This window comes from Rhea americana, unplaced genomic scaffold (assembly GCF_003343005.1).
Source record: "Rhea americana isolate MKP2758 unplaced genomic scaffold, rheAme1 scaffold_9, whole genome shotgun sequence".
Classification (NCBI taxonomy): Eukaryota; Metazoa; Chordata; class Aves; order Rheiformes; family Rheidae; genus Rhea; species Rhea americana.
Window position 1 is genome coordinate 6,977,568 of NW_028187088.1, and position 19,604 is coordinate 6,997,171.

The window sequence follows — 19,604 nt, forward strand, 5'->3', positions numbered from 1 at the left end:
GAACACTAATTCAGTTGATTCCATAACTCCTGTAAGGGAAAAAGGTGTATATACAAGAGCCTCAACACACTGCATTGAAGAGAGTAGGCTCTGCAGTTTGTTTGTTTGATTGTTTTTTTTTTAAAAAAAAATCAGGTGCAATCAACTATGGAAGGAAAAAGTAAACATTTAGCTTTGATACAGATAACAGTTTGTGTTAACACAAGCTAGACAGAAGAAGGCTTCTTGGCCTATCTTTTTTTACTTGTTTGTTTTTAAAAAAACTAGATTGTCCCTTTGTTGCTCTCCCTTGCCAACTGGTACAGGGATTTGAGGAAGAAGAGGAGAAAAGAAGCAGGAAAAGGACTGACTGTAAAAACTGAAAGGCACAGGAACCCACTACAGAACTTCAGAACAATGCAATGGCATACAGCAACAGATGTTAACAAAGTACTTTAAAATGTAGTTGAATATATTCCCCACCTCTCTTTAAGTGGAGCACTTTAGAAAAAAAAAATCTTTTAATTGGGCAGCTCACTTTAGTCCCTCTCTCCCTCCCTCAAGAGGAAGTACATCTCATTGTGTTATGTATGGGACTAGACATAGCATCACTCTCATGATCTAGTCTTTTCTGTTGGCAACAACCTGCCTGAGACTGTGTGTAAACTATATATTGCCGTTAAATTCCTTTTGAGTCAAATCCTGGAAAAATCTTAATTGCTCACTCTTGCTAACTTAAGAGTATTTAGCAAAAATGGTAACTACAGTCATTAGGTCTTAAAAGCAATCCAGGCACGAACTGCAAGCAGCATAGAACACCAAAGATGAATTCATTTTCCTCAGTCTATTTCAAGGGGATTCTGGATCATCAGTCCCTATTCAAGGAAGAGGGAAAGCAGCTTATTGCTGACGGGAGGACAAAAAAGCTGATTTACAGAGCACACTTGAATAAAACCTTATGAACACTGTCTTGCATAGGAAGATGCAAGAATTCTTCAGTATCAAAAACTAGTTCAGCTATGAGACCAGCCGGTATCAGGAAAAGGCTCTAAAAGACAATTCAGAAGTTGCAGGAAATGGTCCTGACTAAACCACAAATAATTCAGAATTGCAAAATAACTATATGAGCAAACAAATTTATTTCTGTGTTTCTGTACAAGTCTCATTGCTAAACACAATGGCATGCTTAGAAACTCTGTACACTCATTGTACTTGTGCCCGTATCAATGCAATGACACACCAGGTTACAAAATACCGCGTGYGCTCTTCCAGCCTGCCCCAAACAATGAAAACACAAAAGCTGCACCTCCACACAGTTCTTTCAATCCTACCTACTCTGTTGCCTGGCCAGMTTCAGTACTTCAGAGATTTTGCAGAGACCTGCTAAAGTGGAGCCCAACTTGGGTTAGAATGCAAGACAAAAGAAAAACCCACATAAGTAGAACACTACCCATACAGCCAGACAAGCTTCCCAATGAAAGGCTGAGAAAACTTTTCACTTCCAGCTTTTCTTGGCCTAGTTCTCTTCCTAAAACCTACAGGAAGACCAGCCACTAAATAGCCCAGAAATGAGATGCAAGAGAAATACTTTAGGAACTGACAGTAGGGAATAAGAGCCCTTATCAAAATCGTAAGAAATTAAAAATAAAAGTTTGAAATTTTCCCAAATAAGATATAATGCTATGTTGACTGCTGCAGAAACCAGTGAAACTGAAGAAAATTCARATACACTGAATTTGCATTATGCAGAGTACTGCCATCTATTTAGGCCACAATTTCTTATATACCTTAAATTACCATAAAGCAGCACCTTCATGAGAAGCCACCAATCCATTCTCACTTCCACAAGCCCATCCCTGTTGCTACACCACCTCTTGGTCTGTGCCAGTCCAAGCACTCATAGCTATACCATGAAATAGTTTCATTCTGTTTGTGACATGTAAGCAGAACAAAATGCTCAAAGAACATATTTCAGTTTTCTGCTTTCCCATCCTGAGTAACTCTTCAGTAAAAGCAAGAGAAAAATCCTCTTTAAGATGTATGCAAAACCTGAAATTCCAACAATTAGAAACTGAACAAGGATTAGAAATACACATTTAAGCCATTTAAATAAAAATGCAAAAAATATTATGTAAATTCTACCAAAGATTAAAAACAAGAACTTGGATATAAATGAATATACATTTTTAACAAAATGAAGAGATATCAAAACACTACGTTTTCTGATGACTATATATTACTTAGTATGCCAGTTTAGAAACGAAGTTGCTAAAATTAAACTGAAAAGGCAAAGTCGAATAGTAATTATTCCTATACATTGCTATAAACTTAAGTCCTCAGGTTTCTGACACAATAATAATTAAAAGCACTCTTAACAGTAATTCTCTGCCAACATTTTGGCATCTACAATTAAGTTTGTTTCAATGGGCACATATACTATAAGGGGACTAAATTTAAAAACAAAAAACATAAAAAGTCTTTTTCTAGAGTGAATCCATAAGAAGACTTTCTTAATAAAGTTAATAGAAATACAAATCATCATGAAAATTCTTCAAATATTTATGTAGATGTTATTAATGAAGCTTTCCAATGATGCTTCTTTATCATTTGAATATAAACATCTGCAACTGCAAAACGTATATTGGTGCGCCCCAAATTCTCCCAGTCAGTTTAAACACAGTTTCTGTGTCTACTCCAAGGTTATAAAAGATACAATAGTTGTCTTAGGATAAATGAAGGAAAACAGACTATTTAACTATTCTTTGGAAACAAAGATGACTGTATACAGGGTACGATTGAGGCTCAAAGCTTTTCAACAGTAAAAAGAAAAAAAACACACACAAAATCATGTGGGGTGATTTTAAGTGTAAACTTCAGGCAGGTTGCTGCCATCAGAAAAGACTAGATCATGAGAGTGATGCTATGTCTAGTCCCATACATAACACAATGAGATGTACTTCCTCTTGAGGGAGGGAGGGAGGGACTAAAGTGAGCTGCCCAATTAAAGGATGCTTTGTTTTGTGTTTTTTTTTTTTTTTTAAGTCACCATCATGTTATGGTGATTCACTAGGAACTCTTAAGTTAGAATGGAGTTATTAAAAAACACACACACACACACACCTCTCTGCTTTCTGCTTCCCAAGGCTCTTGATATAGCCAAAAAAACCTTTCTGTTTTAGTGTAAGTTATTGCTGCAAGTCACTTACTAATTCAATTACTAATTCAGATAAGCTGGTATTAATATACTTGGTAATTTATTCAATACATTAACCACTTTTGTACTCTTGAAGTGTCACCTCAAGTGTTAAGAAGTGGAAATGTTATCTTAAAACACATTTGCATTCATCCCAAAACCAGAAGGTTTTTTTCCCCACTAATGCATCAAGAGTTATACAGACTGTTAACAGAATCTTATATAGCCACTTTCCTGGGGGAGGGGTGGGAGGGGAAATCACTTTCAACAACAGCTTAGAGATTGTAAAACACTTGAGCTAGCCTCTACTGCATCATCTTGAAGTCTACAAGGCTTCCTGGTATYGCCAAATTACAATTAAAAAAAGGTTCAATTTTCCCTTTTTGGCCTTGCAGGCATACATAAGAACCGGCTTGTTTACATTACCAGTATCACTTCAAATCTTTTTCCACGGACTGGCAGTTCCACTGTAAGTGCTTCTCTCCTTTCTACTTAAAATCAATACCACRTACTGTAAGAAAGACCTATGAGAATACCAGATCAGAAAGCTACAATATCAGTCCAAGAGCTCTTTACTGAAATGTATCTCTGTGCTATTGCTACCATCTATCACTGTTAAGTGTTCACTAAATAAGCAACAGGAAGTTTGACCTGTTCCAAACCTGAGCCTTACAAAGTTTCAAATTACGTATGTCATTCTTGTAAAGACATTTAAGATAACAAATCAAGAACTCTAATATCCAAATTAAGATAATGCCAAGAGAGACAATACAGCTTCTAGAGAAGCAGAGTAACATAAAAAAAGACTCTTTAGGAATATACATACTAAATGTTTGCGGGGGGTATGGGGGGGGGGAGTATCAGTGCAACCCTGGATAGGGGAGCAATGTCTGAACAGTCTCAATACATGTCAGCCAAAGAACTTTTGAGCTGAGTGAAAGAACAGAGTCTGTTATAAGGGGGACCTGGTATTTAGAGTACCAGAACACTCCCACAGCTTAACAACACAGAGTAGAGTTAAGCTACTAAGTTGTTCAACAGTACCATTTACCCAATTCCTTTTATAAAAGGCTGCTTAAGTTGGTAGCATTCCCCTCGTATGTTTAACGGACCAAGCAGAGACCAGCTGTTTAGACTATCCAACAATTCAGAACAACTCAAGGTATTAGCCTCTCCTCCCTAAAAAATGGGGTGGGGGGGGGGAAGGGAAGCACTAAGAGACTTAGGCACAAAACTTGTTGTTTTGTTTCYTTCTAGGAATGCAAAGGGGCAGAACACAGAAAGCCTATCTCGGCCCATTACATGACAACTTTTTGAAGTCACTAGACAGTGCTTCAACTTACTAATGCCTCAGACACTAAGCTCTCTTCAAGAAATAACTCTCTTTTAGATTATTTTGAAGTTAAGTTTCAATTTCATGCTCCACCTGGGGGGAGGGAAAAAAAAAAAAAGAACCTCAAAGCTGGCAACAGTCTAGAGTGCTAAAAATATGCCATCAACTAATTACGCGTGGCACTGGAGGATACCTATAATGCTTTTAAGTAATGACTACAGAAGTGAGTATTGCACAGTCAAATATCTGTAGCGAGAGACAGTTTAGCTTTCTACTAACAACCAACTCGAGAATGGTATTAGTATCTGAATGATAYTGTACTATGGCAAACAAATCCAAATGTTATTTTTATATAATTAAAAGTCAGCGGAGGAATGAGAATTGATTGATTTTTCAGAGAAAAAGTACACTTTTCTTCTGAACCCTGCTGGAGTATGCCAGCCACACTTTTCCATCATCAAGTAAGGGACAATGATCCTCAAGAGCATGCCTCTCTGAAAGGTGAAATTCTTTTCAGAAATACTTTCTTGGTTAAATGCTCTTATGCAGACATAAGGCCTCTAATCATAAAGACATCAGAGTAAGAATATATTTTCAGCAGCACCACATTACTTCAGCAGAAATGTATTTCTGATCTTAACAGATCAGCCAGCATGGGAAGACAAACTTTAGTGTGGGATGTTAGTGTAACGCAAACTCCATCATTAGTTATACTAAGGGACAAACACAGAGGTATAAGCAACTGAGAGGAGTACCTTGCTCTCAGTTTCCACATAGTCCATCATGGTCCAGGATTTTTAGAGAAATAACTTGTATCAAAGTTCCAAAAATAGTCACTGCCTTTCCTTTTCTCTTTTGGCTTGTGATAAAGGGATTTCAAGGCAACTTTAAACATAATCACAGAATCAGTAAGGTTGGAAGGGCCCTCTGGAGAGGTACTTTCTGCACCTTTTCAACACTCTGTCTTCTCTGCCTACACCCCCCCCCCCCAAAATCAGAAAGGTTGAAAGGGACTTTTGGGGATCATCTAGTCCAACCTCCCAAATATTTCCTGGTGCTGGTTCCACTGGGGCTTGAACCCAGGAGCTTCAGCGTGTAAAGCAGGTGTGATAACCACTACACTATCCCTCTAAAACCTCTCACTGTAAACCATACTGACTAAAAGTGAGTTATTCATCTGAAGGGAAATACAGCTCCTAAAGCATGCTATGGAGAGTGATACCATGCCATAAACAAACTCCTGTTTATTGGCTCCATCCGTTCCTCCTTGGATACGTACGGCTTTTTTAACTTTTGAGAAATCATTAGCAGTCTCCCTTTGGCTTCTAACAAAAGCATAACTGGTTAACTAACCCAAATTGCATTGAGAATTATTGTATTTTTTTTTCCTCCAAGAACTTGCTTTAACTACAGGAACACTTTCCATGTTAAGTTTTAAGCACTTCAAAAAAAGAGATGGCAACACTATTCCTAATTTACCAGAAGAAAGGTATTTTCTGGTTTTTCAAGTTCAATACGATAGGGTAAAAATAAAGCTCAGCATATGCTGCACTCCACAGATAGAAGGTTTGCTCAGAGGAACAYCCCATGAATAGAACTGTGCTGCATTCACAACTAAATTGTCTGCAAAACAATACTGCTAAGCAGGACCTAAGCACTCTGGACCCAGCTGAGACCTATACACATGCATCTGCACTACATTCCCTGTGCCATGCAAGCTATCCCTGCTTCCTATCATTCTAAAAGAAAATAGAGGCAACTGCATCAGGACAGGTGACAGTCTCCAATATTCCTATTAGGTTTTTCAAAAGGAGTTSTCTGATCTTTACTGAACCTAAAAACTTCCTTTCAAAGACAGTTCTCTTTGAAATGCAAAATAATAATAATTAAAAAAACCTAAATCCCAAAGACATCAGTGCATATTTTAGAAGAGATTATGAGGTGGTAATCAGCCAGAGGTCAAGTTTTTAAGYATTTTTAATATCTTCCAAAACTAAAGGGCAACTCAATCATTCAAAGGTGACAAGAATAATAATAAAAATCCAACCAGGGACAATCAAGTGTGCTTAGAAGAATAAAGAGTCAAGATCACAGCAAAGAGACTGAGATGACTATCAGATAAGGGCATGAGTCAGTCAGCATCTTGGCTCTGAGAGCTGAGGTAATTTTTACCAATGCTAAGCTCAGTACAAAGCAGAAGTCCTGCCCATGCCAGATGGCTTTATTAAAAGTGATGTGCTGAAACCCTGGTACTGAGATCTAAAACACCAGCTCTTGCAAGTATGCTGGAAGATAATGTAGCAGGAACGAATTAAGCTAGTTTTTATAGGGGGGTAATGAACAGATTGTTCTAGTCTCCCCACAGATAAGAGAAATCCCTTGTTCAGTGTCTAAACAGAGAAGTCTGTTTAATTACAGTAAATCCTATTAAACTGATCTTCCTTATAAAGGTTGAAGTGACCAAATCCAGAAGGCTATAGACAACATAATGAATTCACAGTTTAATTAGGACACACTGTTAGCTAACTATAATCTATTAATTAGCATTCTCCATTTTTACAGCTCACTGCAATAATACCCTTTTACTTTTAAATTGCACCCTTCCTTTTTTGGACCAAAGTTATACAATTCCACCAGGCTGGTAGTAATTATAGTGATTGCCTAGAGAACAGCGGCCTGGAAATATCTGTAACATGTTTAATTAGGGAATAAAGGAAAGATAGGAAAAACACTGGGAAAGAGGAACCAGTGTTCTCTAATTTATACATATTCAATAACCTTGCATTCCATTCTAAGTGATACATTCACTACATTTTTCTTGCAAGATTTCCACAGCATCCTCAAATATCAAAACTGATGTGTTAAAGGTGTTCTCACCTTTCAAAGGCATTTTCCTCAATATGAAAACACCACTTTAAARCCAGAAGAAAACAGGTACAGTACCAGTATAATGAAAATGACTTTTCACTGGATTTTTTTTTCATTCCAGCAAGACATACTAGAATGAACACTAAAGTGCTGCACATGTTAACAAATCTCATGTTGTCATACTACCAGAAAGCAAGAATATGACTACGAAACAGTATGTTAAGTTCATTAAATTTTATAGTAACTCAGGAGAAGCAACTTGCTTGCTGCATCTAAGTTCCTTAAAAAGTAGGACAGTCAGCTTTAGGGTAACAAGWTGTCAGTAATCAAAAATAAGTCTATTATTTAAATTATAGGTCACCTGAAAGTAGAGTACAACATATCAAGTACTACCACTATTTTTCCCTACAGCGCTTTCCCTCTCCTTTCCATCTTCCAAAGCAAAACCAAAAACCCACCGCCTAAAATAGCAAGTATACCAACAGAGCTTCAAGAACACAATCGCACTTGAATTATGGAAATTATTTCATTAAACTTTCTTGGATACTYTAAAAAACTCAGTAGGGAAATTAATTTTACCATGGTGAAAGTCAACTTAGTTTCAGGGAAATGTTAGGAACTGGACACTATGCCCATCTTCTCCATAAAAGATTGGATTTCTTACAGCTTCTTAACCCACATTTGGCCAAAAGCAACTAAAGAGGAGGATACTAAACCAAAGATAAGTTGTTACTTCAGGATTAGCTAAAAAGGAGGTCTAGATAGGAAAACTAAAAGAAGTTCTTAATGACTAGCACTGACTACAAAAACCTCATTTTTAACCAACTCCTCTGTTTTACTTTAATCTAGGGAGGCTTTCAGGAGAGACATGATAAAAGAGCTAGATGCCCAGGACTCTCATTCTCCTGCATGTTCACTAACTAGCCAGACAGCTACAAACAAAGTGCTTTATGATAATTGTATAATAAAATGTGCACAGCTAATGCTAATGACAAAAGAATAGATAACCAGGTATTAAACAGTGTTACTTAAGTGTCATCACATTTATAATTGTTTGTAAAACCACCACAAACCTGAGGGTTTCAACCAGAGCTCTAAAATGACACCAGTGCAATACAAACTTYGCTTTACTAGCAACCTGTCAACATTCAGCAACAATTCAGTTGTACTTCGGATCAGCAGTTGGTACATTCTGCAGCACAGAAAACACTTCAAGTGGTTAACACTACAGAAATATTAATAACAAACAGGGTAAAATACTTTCAAAGGGAAATACAATGGTTARTATCAGCTCTAGACTAAAAGTGCATGACATAAAAGAACAGAGAAAAGACAGTTCACAACAGAAGTGAACTGTCAGAGATGGCTTGTAATTTGGACATTTAAAGAGAGACTTGCTAGTTGAAAACATGTCATTCGTATCAGTTATGTGGGAAAAGCACCAATATATTTGTCTGCAAGTGTGAGGTGCAAATTTGTTAAATTCATTTAATCACGCTATTGCATGCATGTACAAACTAACACAATTGTGACATTAGATGACAAACCTGATTTTCTTCTTGTAAAACTCTATATTGTTCTTTCCAAACAGTGATTTTTGAAGCTTCATCTTTCCTCAGGGCTCTCTCCTTTTTCAGCTCAGGACTCCAGAAGGTCTTGATACTGTTCATGGAAGAACTCAGCTTGCTTTCTTTCACCTCCACATCCTTGCGAAGCAGATCATTTTCCCGTAAYACTTCTTTGAGTTGTGTCTGCAGATCCATTATTGTGTTATCCCTTGCCTGGCGCAGTGAGTGAGGCACAGTGGATGCCATGCTCACTGGAGGGAGGTGGTGCTCTCCAAACGCAATAGTATCACTGGCAACTCCACTACTGGCAATGTTAGGGCTGCTACCCATTGCAGTCATCCTAACACCATAAGGCAGCCGCCCCCCAGATCGGCCCAAGGTCATGGTGCTTTTGGGGGTGTCTGCACCCACGTTTTCATGGTCACTTAGGTACATAGGGCCAGACGTAGCATAGGCAGCATTTAAAGACTGAATATTTTCCATAGAAAGGGTTTTCCCACTGCCACCCCCAGTACTACTTCCAGAACTGCCCCCCGTGCTATTCGTTCGACGGTGGCCCAAGCGTGGTGATCGTGGCAACCGTGGTGAACGCCCCGGACTCTGGTTGCTTGGCTCAACCTTACCAACCGACCGAGCACTTCCRTACATGATTAAGCTGGTGGTTTGAGGCAAACAGATAGGCGTAAAACAGGAATGAGAGAAATCCTGTGAAGTTCTTCTATGGTTCTAAGTCAGCTTAAGGCCAATTACAACTTGTAACAGATCCAGTTGTCCATTTTTGAAGTCACATGCTCATGATGTTCAGGATCATATCTGTATCAATAAAAACAGCATATTAAATATGTAGTTTAATCACAAAATATTTTGTCCCACTTAGCATAAGTCACATTTCACTACCGCTACATTTCTTCATCATGCTTTCAGTTACCTCTCTTGAGAAAAAGGGATCTGTTATTTAAATCCTAATATTTGAACTCAGAAAGGGACTTTATTCTTGTTCTCATATTAGTATACTAACACAGAAAAGAGATAAAAATTGGTGGATACTTTGGGGGGGGGCTTTAAGTCATAATTTTGTTAGTCACGAACTGAATTCTACAAAAGCATTATATTTTTTTTCCTATTTCTAACAAGCCCTTATCCTTTACCTATTGCTTTTCTGAGTAAGAGGGAATCAAAATTGAAAGCCTACTCAGTAGTAATTTTTCCTTTAAGTACTACTATCTTCTATAGGTCCCTAAGTTTCTAAATCCCCTCATTGAAAATAATTTGTCAAATGTGAACATAGTATTTAGCGAAACAGTTCTGAGAGCCTTCCACAACAGCAAGTCACTTTACCATTGTTGTCACTCCCATTCAAAACTTAGAAGTGAAGTAAGAATCACAAAATTGTCAATGACTGCAAAGATTTAAGCAACTACAAAAAACACATAACTAAACTAATGAGGCTAACTGGAGAAAGAGAATTATACCTGGGCTGAAAACTGGTTTCAGTCTCTTATTTTCTCTTGAAATGGAGTTAAGTCTCAAAAATGACTTTGAAAGCTTTGTTTACCCCCTTCCCCCAAAATGCATGAAGAAAACCCACACTTTTCATTTATGACCTCAGATAATTCCATCCAACTATCATTCCAACAGCAGGAATCTCTTCAAAAAGAAGCACCTCTACCAGCAGAGCAACAACATGTTGCAATCCCCTCTTTGCTCCACTTTCTCCTTATCACATGTACTACCCTGGCAACACAAGCAGTAAAACTCCTTATACTTCTGCACTGTAACAACATGCTGTTCTGCAACTGCAAGCAGGACCTCTTTAACATAGGGATACTATGCCCAAACTACAGTTAGTACTCAGGATCTAGCAGAGTAGCAAGAAGCAAGGATTAAATCCACTCTTGTGGCTGAAACACTGCACTGAAGGGCTATTTCCACTACACAGTTCTCGTATTTTTACATTTTGCTGGTGTGAACTATTTCAAGCCACTGTTGGGCTCAACTGAAATCAAAACTAGAATCACACAAATAATTCTTGCTCTGACCTCCCCCAGCTTTACATAGGAACACTAAATAGTGTCCAAAGAGCACCATTATACATATCCAAACTCTTCTACTTTAGTATCAGTTTTTGTCCAATCTGTTTCCAGATATCAGGAATCATCTAAGTTTTCCAAGCTAATGAATGTCTGAGAGACTAGACAAGCAGATGAAAAATTAGATTTAGAAGTACACTTGCAAAAGGAATTGTAGAAGTATCTGCGTGTAGGGTGTTAATCAAAAATGTTATTTCAAAAAAATACTGGAAGGGTTGATGAGGGTGTGAGGGAGAGAGAAAATAGCCTAATGAAGAGAAGCAAAGTCTCCCCTCAGAAAAAAGTATTTAATATAGGAACAAAAAATATTTTTTTAATTTTTAAAGGGAAAACAAAATTACAGTATCAGAGTAAAACGGCACTTTGTCAGTTATACACTATTTCAGAAAAGATGCAAAGCACGAGTAATTTTACACAGCTTGTAGAAGTCGATACTGTGTTTTGTGATCAGTGCTCAAAAAGTTCAAATGCTCCCCTTTGTTTTAAATGAGAATGATAGAAAGTCTACTCAGTCTGGCAATGACACTGCAATGAAATATTTTAAATGTTTATGTAAAAGAAAACAAGCAGGAAAAAATACAGATAGTCAGTTTCATTAGTAATTGAAGTTAGCTACCAAAACACCATCTAGAGATTCCTTTCCCTAAAATACAAGTTAGAGATAGGAAGTTTCTTTTATTTCACCTGCATTCAAGCCAGTACAGAAATAATCTCTATAACAAAATCTACAGTGTTTTGCTGGGCTGACTTCAATTATCAAGACATTATGCCCCAGATCTGAAGGAAAAACATTCTTTCCAAACAGAAAAGCTATTTCAGACTAATCAGTGTTTGAAATAAAGTGCTAATAATGCTGCTGTGACATCAGTTGAACACTTGAAACAAGCTACATATGATTTCTTAAAATGTATGTTACATACATTCAGACTTTGTATTCACAGTGATTCTCAGGAAAAAATAATCCAAACCAAAGCACTTAGTCCATTTACTAGAAACTTACCACATTAAAACACATCTAGTCTGTCAGTTAAGAGTTAAACTTAYTTGTAGCTATTAAGAGAATGAGCATTTGCAAGGATTTATTCTGTACACTTTAATTAAAGTACTTTCTCCCCCCAAAACCAGAAAACATTACTTTAAACATTGTGAAAAGCATACTACTCTCACTAGCTGATGCCTCTGCACGTAAGTGCTGAACAACAGGTCAGAAGCACAGAAAAGATTTTCAATCATTTCTAATGAGCCAATCTCTCCCAAAAGGAAAAATTTAAGTTAAACTCATGAAATTACTTTCTATTTGCTTCAGCTAGCATTTTGTCAACCTATTAATAGCTTTTCAAGAGTGAAAGTGATTAGAGTCCTTGACAGAAAAGTAACTTCCCACACAGCTGAAAGCAGCTGGTACCACATAGTCTGGTGTACAGTAGCAATGTGCTAATATACCATAAAATCAGATTAATTTTCTTCCACCTTATGTGAAAGTAACAGTTATACGCTAATCAAATTCTAAGTTTTGTTTTGCATGTAGGCACTATTCCTTCCACTACTCCAGAAAAATCAAGTTATTCTAACAATAGATATCAGCTGCTAGAATTAGCTGTCCAGTTAAAACACAATTAGAGTCACAGAAAGAATTGTAAGACTAGGCACATGTAAAACTTAGGGAAAGCTAAGTACTCTAACATCAATTCCATGCTTTACTTTGCACTTGCTTTCCAAAAAATCAGTAATAGCTTAAAACAAACAAATAAAACCATCTGTCTTTGGGAACTGGAAGACCAAAAGCCCCAACAATTTTCTTGGGGGCTCAGAAATGAAAATTTCTGTTACAGTTTTTAGACTTCACAGTTGTAAAGATATCCTTCTACATATTAAATAAATACACCTTTCTACCCATGCAGCCTGTTTCAGTGTTTTCATTGGCGCAGAGATTTGCCATAGTGCAGGGTGGGGAGTAGTCTATTATAAAAGAAATCAGCTTAACTGCTTTTTTTCCTTTTTCCTAGTAACATTTGTCATCAGCCATTTCACTTTATTGCTAATAGGAAACCATAAGCAGAAGTAGATATTAAGACGATTCACACTAGGAAAYGTATTCCTCATCCTGGAAACAGAAAAGTCAAGGAAGCGACAGAAACGCCTCTTCTCAGTCACAATACCAATTAATCAGGAAGAAGGAAGAGCTGTAGCTTCCCACAGGAATCCAAGCAGAGTTACAYGGAAGATTTCTTTCAGATGGCACTATAGGCAAAACTGTTCAAGACTTCCAACGATCTGGTCCACACTAACATCTTACCAGGAATCTCAGAAGTGTAGTCTCTTACATTTTCTGAGTCCAAAAACAGGCAGCAGTGTTTCTCCTACTGCTTCCCCCTCAACTCTAAACTTATTCACAGATAAGTAACCGCTTGACCTTACAGGATGGTCTTAACCACATAGGAACAGTATCCTACTGTGACATAAATGTACTGACCCCTTCTTTTACAAGCACTTTTGTAGGGTTCAAAACCCTTTGGTCCTTCCTTGTCAATACAGAAACTCTTAACCTAAGATCACTAAACTGAAAGTGTATAAAAACACCAAGCYGCTCAAGCTAGTGCTGAACAATTTTCCCCTCAAGGTAGCCTGCATACTTTCACACCTGAGGGATTTAGACAATGACAAGTTATGGACTTCTAAGTGAACAGAAACTTCCAAAGGGCATCATGTCCGCAAGCCAAACAAAAACCATCCCAAAAACTTAACCTCAGCCAAGCAAAAAACTTTGCKTAGATATCTAGAAACTGGCATAACAACTTTTAAGGTATAGAGATAAACGCAATAAATGTGTTTTAATGGAAATGCTCAGAGATTCTGTAAAAGCTTGAAAAAATATTAATAAAGGCTATCAGAAGCATTAAAAAAATGGTAAGAGTTGCACAATATTGTAGACAGAGGTTTTAAATAAGAACAGATATGACCACAGTTTCTATATGGAAGTGATGAGATAGGTTATCAATATATCTTCCCAATAGGTTGAAGTGACAGACCAACAAAAACAAAAAACAAACAAAAAAAAAAATTAAAAAAAAATCACAGGTAACTGTCAAAAAATACTCCAAGATGAACATCATGAGTTGTGAGAACATGCTTATTGTTTCATAATATTTAAGTGTACTGTGGAAAAATGAGGCAACTAAAATCTGTCCCATAATAGTCTTGTAACAGTCAGTGAATGGCAGTGAGAATTCAGTTTCCTTCAATACAGCAAAGTAGGTACTATTCTAAATACAGCAATATCCAGAACTATCAAAGTGTCAATAAGAATTTTCAAATTTTTCATCAAACTATTCAAATAGCATGAAAGCTGCCAACTCATACCTTAGAAGCTGCCATGCTGAAGGAGCAATCAAGTGCAAATCTGTGTAAACTTGTTCAGGTTATTTGTAAAACAGTTAAAAAGTGATGGAGGACAGGAATACCATTCCCTCTTGCAGTGTGAAGAAAAGACAAGTGGAAAACATATACGCACGCACCCTTCCCTTCAGCTTTCCTAGTCTTGTCCAAGGATTCATTGGATTTCAATTAAGTTAGTTCTTTCTAGCATGTTACAAATATAAGAAATTCTGAGAGAATCAGATTAACATCAATTTCAAGGCAGATGATCCAACAAAATGAGGTATGTTTATCAACACTGTCATGCTCAACCCTGATTTCCAGTATTTTATGTGAACCAACAGCTCAGAGAGCAAAAACCCTTGGCTATGCCTGACAGAAAACTAAGTGTCATTAACATGACGTTTTGTTAAGCTCTGAAGAATAGCTCTTTTATATAAACATATGAAGCCTCCCATGCTCCCCTCACTCTAGTGGGAATAGTAGTACCACAACAATTACATACAAGTTAGTAAGCAAACCAAATACAGAAAAACACACCACAGAAGCACAGACAAATCTTTGTTTACATTTGTAACAACATTTTACATTTGTAAAAAAAAAAAAAAAAAAAAAAAGAAAAGAAAAAAAAAAGGAATTTAAGAACAAGCTTGGCAATCTTCAGCAAGTAACTTTTTCTCCTTATTTCTTTTCTGTAGTTTCTGTTCGTGACTGACATAAGCCAAAAGACAACATCTACAAAGTGAACTTTGCAACACTGCTAGCGCGTGATAGTCAGGAATCAAGCAGTTTCATCACAAAATAGGCAGGAAAGTACATCCTACAGTGCAGCAACTCTTCGGGTGTCTCCTATGAGCATAATGCAAGTCATACACTCAGTTTCCAGAACACTGAACTTTCTTGTAGCACTGACCCCTATTTGCACAAGGAAAGCTTTGAATTTCAGTTCTATCATAGCTACAAAAGAGTTGGCCTTTACAAGAGCTAACTTAATCAGACAATACAGCATAGCAGACACACTGAACTTCATTAACTAAGGCAGTAATCTTTCACATTTTCATAACTCATACTGTTATATTAACCAAGAATGACAATTACTATGTTATAATAAGGGACCCAGATTTGGGAACTGAAAGGGGCAGGAGGGAAGGGAAGAGAGATAGATAGAATGAGAGATGGAGGAATTCTGAAAGGAARAAATTACATTCCAGTAAAAACCTGCCAGATGCTTACTGTTTGAGTGGCAGGATATGGGTATGATGAGAGAACAGATGGGATCCACAACAACTTAGAAGTTCATGAGCCAAAATGAAGACAGAAGTTGTAAATTGCTGTTGCTTTCTAGTGCACACCACAAACTACAAAAGCTAGAGTTTCTACTTTACTTTATATAAAGAATGTGCAGAATCTGTCTTAGAATTCTACTATAGATTGTGTTTGACTTGGTTTGGAAGGAGGAAAAAGAAAAAGCTCACTACTACTCTTGTTAAATTACTGACTGCAACACAAGAAAGGACAGAAGAAAGTTTACAAGCAAATCAGTGCTGAACACAAGGCACTGAGTCCATGGAATTCAGGTTGTTTATCCATATTAAAGTATTCTTATCCTCATGGCCTTGACAGCAAGAAAGAGAAATGGGTGAAAAAAACTAAGATGGAAAAAAGATAAAAATAGTCACAATTAAAATGCTCATACTCTGATTGATTCTCACTCCTAGATATAGGGTGTAAGAACTGATGCCAAAGCACTGTGTGCTTTTATACATTATTATAAAAATACATATATTTTAGCTAAATCTTTGTTTACACATATTCATTCTCTTTGTTATGCACCACTTGCTTATAAAGTTTTTTGTTTTGTTTTTAAAAAGAGCTCTGGAGGTTGGCCTCAACTAGATGCAGAACACCAGGAAGGTGCCACAGTTATTTCTAAAGGCCTTCACATCTCATCTGTCAGTCTAAGGTGGCTCTGTTCACAAGATACTAAGGTTTACCCTGGTCTCTACATTTAGATGTTAAAGCAATGTCTTTCCCTTGTCAGGCAGTTGGAAACCTTTAGAAATTTTTCTGTCCTCCTCCTGCATGGGGCACTTTTTTTAAGAATACCTKAAAGTTGCATTTAAAGGCTTCCCAGGTTTGGCAGAAGCCTTGGATATTGTTTAAGCACCTGTTCTCTCCTATGGCTTTAAGTCAGTCACTGTCAGCATTAAAATTGCTATGGTGATTGGCATGTGGTGCAGATAACATAGACCTTTCTCAATTCCAGATTCTTACTTGGGTTCCCAGGATTGGACCTAACAACCCACATGATCGCCCCAAGTCCTATGTTCTTAACTCTGACATCAGTAGGCAAATCAGGACTTCTGCTGTGCAGTGAACTGGAGCCGACTATAAATTTAAAGTAAGCAACAGTCAAGTAACAAAATTTGACATTTACGTTCCTTTCTTTTTAAATAATAGCAAAGCACAAAGAGCAACAGAAGTCAGAACATGTACGTGAATTTACTAGTGATGAATTAGCTCTAACTGAAATAACCCTTGCCCTTCTAATCACCTAGAAGATTAAAGAATTGTAGACATGAATTTTCTGTCATTCTAACGTTAAAAAATTTAAAGCCTGATTTTCAGTTTTTAAGATTACACAGTCAGTAGATACTGTGTGCCTACATGCGTGGCTGTTTGTCTCTTTCCCTAGGTGACATAATACCAACAACTTCCCACTGCAAGAGTGGAATCACAAAGAAACACAATGCTAGAAGTGGTAAAAACAGTTTGAAAGCCCAGAAGTAGAAGTACTAGACTAGTTGTCGACATGGGATCCACTAAATTCAGCACAGGTAACACCACTACTAAAAGCAAAGCCTGCTCCATTTACAGAATTCTCATCAAAATCCTGCTCTGACAGCAAAGTTGCGTTAGCTGTATTGACACAATCTGCATACTAGAAAACATCCCTGTTCTTATTAACACTGGATTCCCTAGTCTCTCATAGCCTACTACTGACATACAGCAATTCACTGAAGCCTGCAGGGTTTCACTCTTAACTTAAACACCAATTGTTTGGTAGAATCCTAATCGCCCCAAGCGCTCTTACTGCAAGAGAGCCAGTAACATTCAAGAACACACACTACTGCTTCTTAATTCTAGCAACTGGTTTGATTATCTGAACAGCTGCACGCACCCACACAGTTCTGGGCATACTATATTCCAATAAAATAAGTCAGATCTAAAATAAGCCAGAACTACCTATAGTTTTTCAAGTAGCTCAGCCAGGGAAGCATTGTAGCAAACCTCTCACACCATGAGAGGCTTTTTGAGGAATATGCTTACAAAGTAATAGTTTGAAAATAGGGGCAAGAAAGTAAGGCACAGGGCAGGGCAGGAACAGCAGGAGAGTATCCTAGCACACAAAATAGACAATAACAGCAAGGAACTGATGTGCTGGTTGCAAGGCCATRGTGAAACATTCTCTCCATAAAGCACCATAGGTAACTGCTATCAGGAACTGAGAACGTGGCAGATTCAGCCAGAAGCACGTTTCTCTCACGATCAAGAACTGCAGTTCAACAAAAAGGTGCTGGCCATGTGAATACCAAACCTGTTTCTTCTATTGTTGGCTTTTTGTGTGTGCACGTGTGCCAATCAAGTCATTAATCAGATGTTAGACATGAGAAATTACGTGAATAAAATCTAATAAGAACTTATGAGAGGATCAAAGAAATAAGACGTTTAGTAAAGCCCAGAAAATCAAAACCCACGCTGAAGAAAAACTGTTAACATCCTTACACTGATCTGGTAAGAGCTAAACTATTTTCCTGGATAATGTGGGGAAAGTCCAAGTTATACCAAGCATTATGATAAACTGATATTTTACTCAACAACTCCCAAACTTTTTCTAGTTGCAACTCCACTTGTATCTTGATGGAGTCAGACAATTCCAGATTTCTGGAATATRTAGTAAAGTCATAAACCAACTATTCAGTAAACTACTACTCTATAGTAAAGCTTGGAACTATGCTTCTAAMACACATTCAGTACAGTTGCCTCATCCTTGCTATTTAATAATTAGTCACTTAGTCTCAATATTCCCCTATTGATAAAATTCAATTATTGTACTGTTCACTCTCCTTATACTAGTGTGGGCAAGATGGTGATTTTTTTCCTATTAATCTTGCTTGGTATGGCTGTAAGGGTGCTGATTTACACATGACCCTGTACTGGGGCATACATCTAAGCTGTTGCAATTTTCAGTAAAACATACTAAAATAAACTTCATATTAATATGTCAGGCTGTAAACTGCAGTAGCTCAGAAGGAGATGCATGTTCAGCCATTTACTGCTATAGATGCAGTAACCTTTGGGARAAAAGGAGGGCAAGCAGCTGGTGGAGATTACTGCTTCAGACATCCTAGTGTAATTGGCCATTGTTTAAGAGTCACAACTCTGCAGTCAAACTAGACAACCTTCTTTTGGTTACAACCTGTTGGATTTAAAATGACATTACTTAGATACAACCACATAACATCCATCAAACGCTCCCACAACGGAGAAAAAAAAAAAAAGTTTGGTTAAAGCATCAAACACACATTGTTTTTTAGGACCAATTCTACTTCTGCCCARTTGCTTTTATTCTGTTAGCTTCTGTACTTCTTTTTCCACTGCCATGGATGTTTCTATACCTTAGCTTCTTCTCTCTGAATTTCTCTTATGTCCACTGGGGTTTCATTTAAACCATTTCTCATCCTACTGGCATGAACCATAACATGAGCTTCTAACTTCCAAGTAAAATAACATGCATATTTTCATAACCAGAATTTAGAATTCACATTACAAATGAAACAGATGTGCAAAAACAGCAATCCCTGACCCACGCTTCAGGATGGCTGCAGACCAGGGAACAAAGCATTATGCCAGCTGATGCTTACTTCGTAGTGGATTCAAAAAGATACATTAAACGCAACTATTCGGCATCCACAGGAAAAATAATAATAAGAGAGAGGAAAAACAGCAAAGCCTAGGTAGAAAGACACCGGTCATCGTCACCTCAGATGATGCGACTGAGGCAACAAAAGCTCAGGCTTCCCAAGGACAGGCTAAGCAAACGGGGACRGACACGAGAAGCATCGAGCGGGGCAAAGGATGGAAGCCCCGCCACGGCGCCAGGCAAGGCGCCCACGGGCAGCCCGGCGCCCAGCCCC

General features: G+C 37.6%; 1 protein-coding gene across 2 annotated transcripts in view; it reads right to left on the minus strand.

Annotated features, from left to right (window-relative positions):
- Positions 1–9,751, minus strand: part of ERC1 (ELKS/RAB6-interacting/CAST family member 1) — a 292,972-nt gene extending 283,221 nt beyond the window's left edge. For both annotated transcript variants that reach the window (XM_085324014.1, XM_085324013.1), the window contains exon 1: positions 8,921–9,751. In XM_085324014.1, the coding sequence (XP_085180140.1) occupies positions 8,921–9,589 (669 nt within the window). In that variant the 5' untranslated portion in view covers positions 9,590–9,751. The remainder of the gene's footprint in view (positions 1–8,920) is intronic.
- Positions 9,752–19,604: the final 9,853 nt, after the last annotated feature.